Source organism: Sycon ciliatum, unplaced genomic scaffold, assembly GCF_964019385.1.
Source record: "Sycon ciliatum unplaced genomic scaffold, ocSycCili1.1 SCAFFOLD_2520, whole genome shotgun sequence".
Classification (NCBI taxonomy): domain Eukaryota; kingdom Metazoa; phylum Porifera; class Calcarea; order Leucosolenida; family Sycettidae; genus Sycon; species Sycon ciliatum.
Window position 1 is genome coordinate 1 of NW_027044851.1, and position 10,249 is coordinate 10,249.

At 48.7% G+C, this 10,249-nt stretch overlaps 1 protein-coding gene across 1 annotated transcript; it reads left to right on the forward strand.

Moving 5' to 3' along the window:
* Positions 1–3,807: 3,807 nt before the first annotated feature.
* LOC135830664 (uncharacterized) lies at positions 3,808–9,348 on the forward strand. The gene is made up of 5 exons (XM_065342891.1): positions 3,808–4,090; positions 4,412–4,668; positions 6,201–7,523; positions 8,219–8,397; positions 8,694–9,348. The coding sequence occupies exons 1-5, from the start codon at positions 4,055–4,057 to the stop codon at positions 8,852–8,854; spliced, it is 1,956 nt and encodes a 651-aa protein (XP_065198963.1). The 5' UTR covers positions 3,808–4,054; the 3' UTR covers positions 8,855–9,348.
* The last annotated feature ends 901 nt before the right edge of the window (positions 9,349–10,249 follow it).

Here is a 10,249-nt window from a genome sequence, read left to right on the forward strand (position 1 = left end):
AAACTAAAGACGCATTGGCAAGGTACAGGCACCAGTTCTTCGAGTGTTGCAACGCCAAACGGCTTTTGAATCGACCACATCTCGGCTGTGACATACATGTACATGTAGGAGATGCGAATATTCAGAAATTGTGCTAATTTATTCAAAATTCGTCTCACTGCAATCGCCCTCCTCGGAAGCTCATCAGTATAATAATAATAATAATAGTAATAATAATAATAATATCGTCGTGAGACGTTCTATCAAAACAGGAGTGGCAGGGGTCGACGAATGCCAAGGTGACCAACAGGAACGAAAAGAGAGAACAATGGGAGTTATTGGCCATACTTGCTCCTCGACTATAGTCGCTGTTGAATACTGCTGATACCCGAATGTACATGAATACAAAAGACATTTCCCAACCACGTATCATCATCATGAGTTCTGAACGTAGAGGCTTACCACTTTGTAACATTCGTTATCGATTTTAGGGGCATACACATGATGACTGCTGGTCAACCTGGGGCGGGATGTCAACATTCACATAATTTACTAATTCCATCCAATTCCTTCGCATTTCAACAGGCCTTGCCGACCTTCCATGGCACCAATATTTTGTCAGCTGAAGCCTCGGTAGGATAGCTCCAGACGGCCAAAAAAGAAACTTCAGGTTGGTCCGATCGACAGACCCGAGGAATGCATAATTTACTCAATTTGTTACAATGTAACACATTGACTAATAATGGTAATTATGATGTGACATGTCGCAACAAAATAATTAATTTTAAATTATTATGCTGGTACCGTACATGGCTCAGTGTTATGTACTTTTTTTGTGGTACATGTACATGTACATGATGATACATCAAGACAACATGATCATGTGGCCTGCTCATGTACAGCTGTACATGACTTGTGTTACTACTTGTATTCTCGAAATACGTCCACAACCGCAGCAACGAAATGCACATGACTGTATCCTCCGGCCCCATACGAATACTACAACACATGTAGGATCTAGCATGAAACAAGGTGGAGGACACTGTGTTCGGAAACAGTGACCTTACTACAACCATCCACGGTTGGCAGAGCCCCGGTCCGTTTGGGACCATTTGAACCATATGGGTGTTGAACCCGGTTCTGACCCTCATTATGCAGTAGGGTAGTTTTTAGACTTCTCCTCAATACGTCAGTCGTGCATTCTTTGATCGCTCCTGGATGTCGTCCTGATAGTCATGTAGCTACTTTAACCTGAATTGTTTTTCTTAAATCTTGGCCAAGTCGGGACATCACCAACCTCGTCAGGCTACAGAGCTAGAGAGCACCTTCTCGCGACAGTGTCATGGTGGTGACAGTGGCTGGTGACAGCTGACGAGCTGAGAGAGGGACTCCAAGGGCAGAAGAAAAAAGATTAAAGAAAAACAATTCAGGCTTAAGTAGCTGCATGACTATCACGACGACATCCAGGAGTGATCAAAGAATACACGACTGACGTATTGAGGAGAAGTCTAAAAACTCCCCTAGCATAATGAGGGTCCGAACCGGGTTCAACACATGATATGGTTCAGATGGTCCCAACGGACTGGGGCTCTGCCAACCGCGGATGGTTGTAGTAAGATCACTGTTTCCGAACACAGTGTCCTCCACCTTACGGTTTCATGCTGTCAAACTAACACGATGTGTGAACTATATTATACAAGGTTATCTAATACAGTCGAATGTCACTTATCCAGACACCAGTTATCCGAGCACGTCGGTTATCCGAGCACGTCGGTTATCCGACAAGCCCTGGAGTGGTAATTTTATGACTTTCAACAGTAAAATTCTAAAAAATAAATAAAAAGAGCCTTTTTTTGTATATTATACGGTGTAATATGCATTTACTTGAAGTACATGTAGATGTGGTCAAGTATGCTAACATGTATGCGTGCATGGAATATGCATGAATATATTTGGGTATTGTGTACATTAATCAGTGAAATCCAGCCATATATGCACATACAAAATGATATCAGCTATCCAATATATTCAGTTATCCAACATGCCTGATTCCCGAAGTGGTCGGATAAGTGACATCCGACTGTACTAGTATTGTACTAGTATTGGGTTCTACATATATAACACCATATAGGATCTACTGTCTGGGGTAGGCAAAGCACGATTTTGCCAGTGAAGCTTTGATATTTTGCCGCATAATTTTGCTAGCTCATCGTCGATATTTTGCTTTCACTTTGCCAGGCCACTCGATATTCTGCTCCCTTTTTTGCTCCAAAAATTTGTGTCACGTGTGGGAAAACTGACCGAAAGTGGGTCACATGTTGGCAAAAACGAGAAAAAGTGAGTCACGTGTTGGTAAAACTGTGTGAAAACGAGTCATGTGCACCGTATAAGTGTAAAATCTCCCAACTTACAGCGAACACACCGATATTTTGCTCCATTTTGCCAGCAAATTCCCTTCCAAAATTCTTCGATATTTTGCTAGCAGAATTGCTAGCAAAATCGGGCTATGCCTAGTCTGGCCTCTATGTATGCCAGAAAACAACTAAAAATTTAATAATTTCCTACACAGTCACCAGCACAGACTCGACTCCAGAAATGCAAAAAAAAGTTGAGTGATATGAACGCGTGATCTGCCTTTGTCGCATTCGAGCAAGAAAGGCACCCAAAAGAGATCTCCGTTTCTGGCCCCTGTGCCACTCGCAAATCACGCAGATCCCCAGCGAGTGACTTGAACATGTAACAGCTTACTGTTGAAGAGGAAGTGACATGCACTCCAGCGCGCGCGGCGGATCCGGTGGTCACCCGAGCTGCTGAACTACCTGGCTGGGCCAACCACGGCTGTCACAAGTCTGTTTTCGACTACACACTCGCAGACTGTCACTGTCAGTCACAGACTGTCAGTTTTACATGCACATGAATCATGCAGCCTCGACTTACGGAGCTGAGCTGCTATGCGCCAGTGCAGTGCGGTGCCAGAACTAATGCAGCAGCATTCTTCAATCATCAATGACTTCATTTTTGTACGAGCTCTAGATCTAGCTCTCGTAGATCTACTACTACTAGTACTACATGTTGTACTAGCTTCAAATCTTGTGTGCATTTCATGTCCATGATTCCATGAAGAAGGCTTGACATCATTGAAATGTTGCCAGTCCTCACCCGTTCGTGCGATTTATCTTGGCATGTCTACCATGGTCTACTTCAAACTCTAGAACTAAAAATTAAAATCTAGAGCAAGATCTGGCCCATACGAGCAGAGTTGTGTACAGTGTAGGATGTTGGGCACTACCCGATTGTGACATAATTAGCACGGTACTGCAGTACTTACCCATTACAGGCACTTGTCTTGGTAGATTTTCATCATCCAGGTCGAGAGGGGAAACGAAAGGAGACTGGATCCAGCAGAGACTAGAGTACTGAGTAGACCTGGTGGACGGAACGACGTCGTTTGAGTGCAGCCTGTCGTCTCGGTACCGGTAGAACAATGTACAGTCGCTCACGTCATGTCAGCGTACGATGGCATGCTGAGCGGCAGTGACTCTGCTTCCTACTCCATGATACAGTGTTGACAGTCTACCATGGTCTACCAGGTCTACGCCTTGGCCTTGGCCTTGCGCTTGGGACTTACTCGACTAGTCGAGTGACGGGGTGATGATGAGAGTGCAAGTACAAGTGAGAGTGCTGAGCTAACTGCAACGCCACGAGTCCACGACCACACCACGTACATGTGTGGATCCAGATGTGTCTGCGTAGCGTCAGGCCAGTGATTTTTTCACAGAGTAGATTTTGATGCAGGTACTGAGGTAGCCGGAGAGTAGAGGCCGAGGTGGTCAAGTCAGTGCAGTGGGAGAGAAAGAAAATAATATTCAGTAAAAAGTGAGTGAAGCTGGCTCTGGATCGGGATCAGCATCTCGGCGATCACGGAGTAGGTTCGCGTGGAGGGGTTGCATGCAAGTGGATGAGGCGTGCGACGTCGGTGCCGCAATGGGCTAGATAATGGCAAAGCGATCTGCAAATTCTTTGCTTGAGACAGAACTGCCGGCATCGCGCTGTGGCGAACTGGAGCGAGAGGAAAATGTTGCCGATGCCACAATCGCCTTCCGCCGCTGAGGTGAGAGGAAAGGCGATACCAGTTAGTAGAGACTGGGACCCAGGGAGATTTGCTTTGTGGAATCGCGGCGGCCTGCATGGATGTGTGTGCTGTCAGAAATAATTAGAACACGCTTTCATTGTTGCTGTTACGCGCCTAGAGCGGCGTTTGTCCAGAAAGAGCGGTTGTTCTCAATGTTCCGTACCTGAGTGTGCGGTGTGGGACTGCTGTAGACCCAACTGAGTGTGCCCTTTCAACTGTGCTTGTGTGTGTGCGTGTGTGTTTGTGCGCTGCACGCCGCGTGTGTGCGGTGTGTTTATTTGCCCGCTGTTTCATGCGTAGATATTCCTGGAGGAGGAGGAAGACGCAGTGTTCGGCGTCAAATTGCGGCGAGTCACGTACAACTCGGGCCTAACCGACTCATTTCTGCAATGGCAAACGGAGAAAGTGAGAACGCTGCGAGCGGCCACACAGGAGCGGCTCATCAAGGAACTCCTGCCAGAGCATGGGCAGATCGACGCGACGTTCCTGATCACCTTCTTGGGTACTTACCGCACGTTCATGTCGACCGAAGATCTGCTGGCCATGATTCGCGAGCGGTAGGCGTCCGGCGTGGATTTGTAGTTGTGTTTCGTTACGACAGTAATGAATTATTTGTGCAGTTTACAATCTGAAGATAGGATCCACGTCCGTGCGTTTGATAGTGTGATGTTGGGTCGGAAATTTGCTTCTGGTCGAGTGAACATACATCGCACTTGTAGTATCGCAAAAGCTGGTGCGCTGCTTCGCGTTCTTGATCGTGTTGCGGTGAAGCGCTAGGATTACTGGGTAGTGATTTGTGTTGTAAACTTGTTCAGGTCGTTTGTCCCGAGAAGTAGAAGTATCACAAAGCACACTGAATACAATGTAATGTGTTCCAGGTGGGAAGCAGGAGAGCAAGGACAACATGATTTTGTGCTAACTATTTGTGGGTTCCGATGACATACCAGTGAATAGAATTACTTCTTCTTTGGAAACTTACATAATAATTCTCCTTGTCCCCCAGACCATGCACAGAGCAGGTACATATCATGACACAGATGTGTGACTGGTACAGATTTGGCACTCAGTAGAATCATGACTCCTGCTACACGATGGTGTGTCCAAAGTCCAAACTCAGACCAAGAAAGAATGTTGATTCATTCAGCTAGGTGGTGTGCAGCATCATGCCCCTGCCCGCTGTCTCAGTGCTTCATGAAGTAATTAGTTCACTCAATCAGTATCTGCTTCCTACTACTTCAGTCTAGTTCAGAGTACTGTAGCCTAGTACTACTCCAGCCTAGGTCTAACTACAACTCCATGCGTTGGGTTCAGTGAGTGCACTTGGAAGAGGACCAAACTGGAGTTTCCAAGATCTAGAGAGTTTAGTTACTAATGTAAATAATATTCTCGGGATCCGCTTGAATGTTCAGAAACACAAAAACTAGCCTTCACATCCGCAGGCCACCACTATGCCTGTTCACCTTAGTGGCGAATACAGACCTCACAAGAGTTACTACTGTACTTGATTGTACCTCTTGGACAGCGTGCAGTGCGTTACATGCCATGGGCTGGGGGCCACTGTTACACAGCACACAGCACCCTAAGAATAAGATATCACAATACATCTGTGATGAGGGTCCAACCATTTTTGCTGGCAGGTGGTGCCCTTGTCACCAGCCAGGGAAATAAGAAATCCCCATACGCTTGCTACCAAAATACACTCCTTCTTGTTCCACAGTAATCCCAGTCCCAGCCAAGCCCCCTCCTAAACTTGGCTAAAGAGGCATACTGGTATTTGTGTCATGATACTCCTTCTCCATGGTCCATGTACATGGTCAGCATTCCGTCTGCACCTAGTATTGGCAACCATTAATGTGCTTTCCATTTTACTATGGCTTTGGTAACATAGCAAGGCAGCTGGAAGATTATGATATTGTCGACGTGGCAAAGTGGATCGGTCAAGCGTGTTGTTTTCTGTGTGTGTGTGTGTGTGTGTGTGTGTGTGTGTGTGTGTGTGTGTGTGTGTGTGTGTGTGTGTGTGTGTGTGCGTGTGCGTGCATGCGTGTGTGCATGCTACATGTAATTGTCTGTTTGCTGCTGCGGTTCACAGGGTGTCCACGCACTGCCAGTTTCACTCGCTGACGACGATCAGCCGATCCAACTCTGAGTCGTCGGTGGGATCGGCGTCCACGGAGCGCTCTCAGTCCGGCATCAGCATCTCGTCCGGAGATGAGGAGCTGATGGTGACAGGCGAGGGTCTGACTAGAATTGAGTCGTCGGATGCACGACAGGGCGCCGCCTCACCGCCATTGTCCTCATCACCGCCCATGGCGTACGACGACGAAGACATGCTGGGAACGGAGGAGCTGGCGCGGTCCGTCATCGGCCGCAGCCTGAGCATGAGCACGTTCTCGGCGGGTGGAATGTCGCCGAGCCTAAGGGGTAGCCGCGCGCTAGTCTCGCAGCGGATTCGTATGTTCTCGCTGATGACGGCCGACCGTGATGACAGCCACCGTGCCCGACCCGGCCTGATACGCGCTCGTGCGGCCACGGTGCATGCACACCGTCGAGGCGGAGAGCTATCACCGGATATCTGCAGCTCCGTCGACAGTCCATCCCAGTCTCCGCAGCCCCCGTACCGCACCATCGTTACAGATAGCAAACAGCACGTTCGCACCGGTTCCGACGGTACGCAGCGTGACAGCGGCAACGGAACCGAATCGCAGGAGGAGAGTGCACCCGGAGAACAGGATACGCCGGAGAGAAACCCTTCGGCTGTCCGCCGGAAGCTGCCGTTCACGCGCGGCGAAGCAACAGTCAACGAACGTGTATCGCCGGACGAGGCAAGAGATTTCCTCGGCAGTGGCTTCCACACACCTAGACCGGGCTCGTCGCAGGAGTTGGCGTCGGCGTCGAAAGGCACGCAAGATGGCATGCCTCCGCGCTCGCTCTCCTTTTCTCCATCCTCAAGCTCGAAGGCAAGATCGAGAGCACAGCAGTCGGCATGGCAGGGCCACTCCAAGCCCATACTGCGACCGACAATGGAAGAAAGCACAAGCGAGACTACACCCCCATCACCGTATGCCGCAAGTCCAGAGGACAATGATGAATGCAGTGGCGGTGAAGAGGAAGAGGAATTCGACGACGAAGGCCTGGAGGTGACCATGATCGACGATCTGCCACCGGCGTCGGCGATGCCTGCTACAGCCGGTGGTGAGGATGGCGAGGCAATGGCATCCAGTGCGACTCCTCGCTCCGTCACTAGCAATCATCTTGACGACCTGAGACTGGACCCGCTCGACGATGACCCAGCGCTGAGGAGTGACGCAAGTACTGCCGAACCGAGCGAGGACAAGCCCGGGAAAGAGGACACTGCCTCGGACATTCTGAGGCCGCTCTCGCAACATGGCCCGGACCCAAAGGACATCTTCAAGTGAGTATGGCCGTGCTGCTGCACTCGTAGAACGCCCTCTCCTATAGCCTCGGACTTGCTCCCACAAGAGCAGTGCTTGATGTCTTATGTAGGCATCTGGCACAAAGCCAACGCCAGTTTGGATGCAAGCTTGCCAGATCTTGAAAACAGGCGCACTGCGCGTACGTCTGGTTTTGTTTTCACGTACCGCATTTCCCCGAATATAAGTCGCACCTTTTTACATTAAAATTCAAGGGTAAAAATAGGGGTGCGACTTACAATCGAGTGTGAGTTACTATTGAAGTCAATCTATCAAATCAATATTGCCCTAACCTAAAAATGGGGGTGCGGCTTATAATCGAGTGCGACTTATAATCAGGGGAATACGGTACACAGACACACTGGCCCTTGTTTGTGATGGGTTTCTGATGGGTTTCTGATGTGTTTGTGATGGGTTTGTGATGGGTTTGTGGTGGGTTTGTGATGGGTTTGTGATGGGTTTGTGATGGGTTTGTGATGGGTTTGTGGTGGGTTTGTGATGGGTTTGTGATGGGTTTGTGATGATGACCCTCGTCATGTGGATCCAGGGGTGTAGGAAGATCCCTCAGGATAGCATGGTCGTCCAATACTTTAGGTAGCATTTCGAGTCCCTTCCCTAAAAAAAAATTCAAAATTCACAGTGCTATACTGTTCCGTATGGTGTTCTGTGTGGTCAGGTCTGTGCTGTCCGTACTTCGCGTCTGGCTGGACCAGTATCCGGAAGACTTCAAGCTGCCGCAGCTGCAGATGCGGCTGTTCGGCCTGCTTGAGGAGTGTCGCATTGCACCCGGCCCGGAGTTCGATGATGTGTACAGCTTAGCGGAGGTGCTGAGCTCGGAGTCCAGTCCGGTTCCAGGTGGGTTGTGCAAAAATCTTATTAGTGGACACAGGGCACAGGTTATTTTCGTTGGCCAGAAGCCTTTTGTTAGACCAGATATGGAACACCTACATTGTACACTCTGGCACCTACCCCCCCCCCCCCCCCTCCCCTCCCCCCTCGCCATCTTTCCACATTATTGTTCCTTTTAGTGACTGTAGTAAACACGTCTGTGTGTGCGTGTGTGTGTGTGTGTGTGTGTGTGTGTGTGTGTGTGTGTGTATCTGCCCGCGTGTGTGCACGTGTGCATGTCCACGTGTGTGCATTCGGTTTAGGTTCCACGTTCAGTTCACCCTGTACGCCTACGGCATCGGCTGTTAACACGTTGGCTATGAAGAAATCCAGCACTCTCGTCAGTCTGCATCAGCGGCACAGGAGTACTATGGCGAGTAAGCAGCCTGCACAGCCTTTCTCCTATTCACAACATCACTATTAGACTGCTCCAGAAGCTTCACTGCTACATAGTGGGATAGTACCTCACTGCTACATAGTGGGATAGTACCTTACTGCTACATAGTGGGATACTGTAAAGCGATAAACTTTCGCGGCGTGCAAAATGCATGCGACAAATGTTTCATTAAAAAAATTGATCATGCTTACATCATCGTGTAGTGTTTCTGGAAGAATCTGAGGGTTTCGCGAGTTCCAGTGGAACCCACTGGATCCGCTCCTGATGGCAGAACCACTGTATTTCGAAAAGATTTCCCTACCTACCCAATTCATGGAAGCTGATACCGGCTGATCTATGGTTGAAACAAGAGTACACAAGCCCCCAGAGTGTGCAACGCCTGATCCAGCTCTGCATAGGGTCTTGGTTGAGCGTAGTCGGATCTTTGCGTCATAATACCGCACACATCTGAGGGGAATCCGGGGAGTAGCGGGGACTCTCGTGTCAAAAATACAGGTGCCTTGCCACGAGACCGGCCTTGCGCTGATGTGGAGTGTACGCATGACATCAGAAGATCCGACTACGCTAGATCAAGAGGGGGGGGGGGGGGGGGTGTACTCTTGGTTGAAACCAGTTAGTCCCTGGTAGATATATTGTCATTTCTGGTCAAGTATCCTATTAAGCCGGACCACCTGAAATCCCGGTGCTTCAGTCCTGAGTGGTACAGGTCCTCCGACGTTAGTAGATAATCTCTGGGCCATCGAAAAAAGTTATCTTATAACGAGACTCATCGTGTAGCAGGACTTGCAGGTAAAGGTGAAATAGGCACTACTTCGTACTTACCGAGGCTACCCTCGATACAACATAAATTATAGAAGCTTCGACTCGTTATAAGATAATAGAAAAATCTCCAACATAACTCTTCCTTGGATGCAAAGGATCGTCCATATTCACGAATACATAGATATATTACGTTTCGTCTTTCTGCTTTATCCTACGTGTTTTGGCCTTGGTCCTGCATGGTCAGTATGATCTTATAGTTTACTTATACTGAGGGTTTGGCACTCCAGGGACCTGGGCAAAGGGTTGTTATAACGAATTTTATGTACTAACGGATTATGTTGTAACCGGACCTGTAAACAGTTGTATAGACCACGTTTCGCCAGGGGATTTCAGATTTCTATTTACTAACGGGGTTTATGTACTAACTGGACTCGTTATAATGAGGGAGGACCAGTTCCAACCCCATGCCAAACTCCAGCACACCGCGCCAGTTCCGACGCTCTTATGGACTTCTAATCAACCAGAGGAATAACACTCGGCACCAGCGCCGCTTGACACATAATCTTGTACATATGAGCGAGTGTCAATAAAAGCATTTTCTGGCAAGCTAAAATGCGGTCTAACCATGGGCGAGGGGCAATCATCATCAGAAAAGTCCAA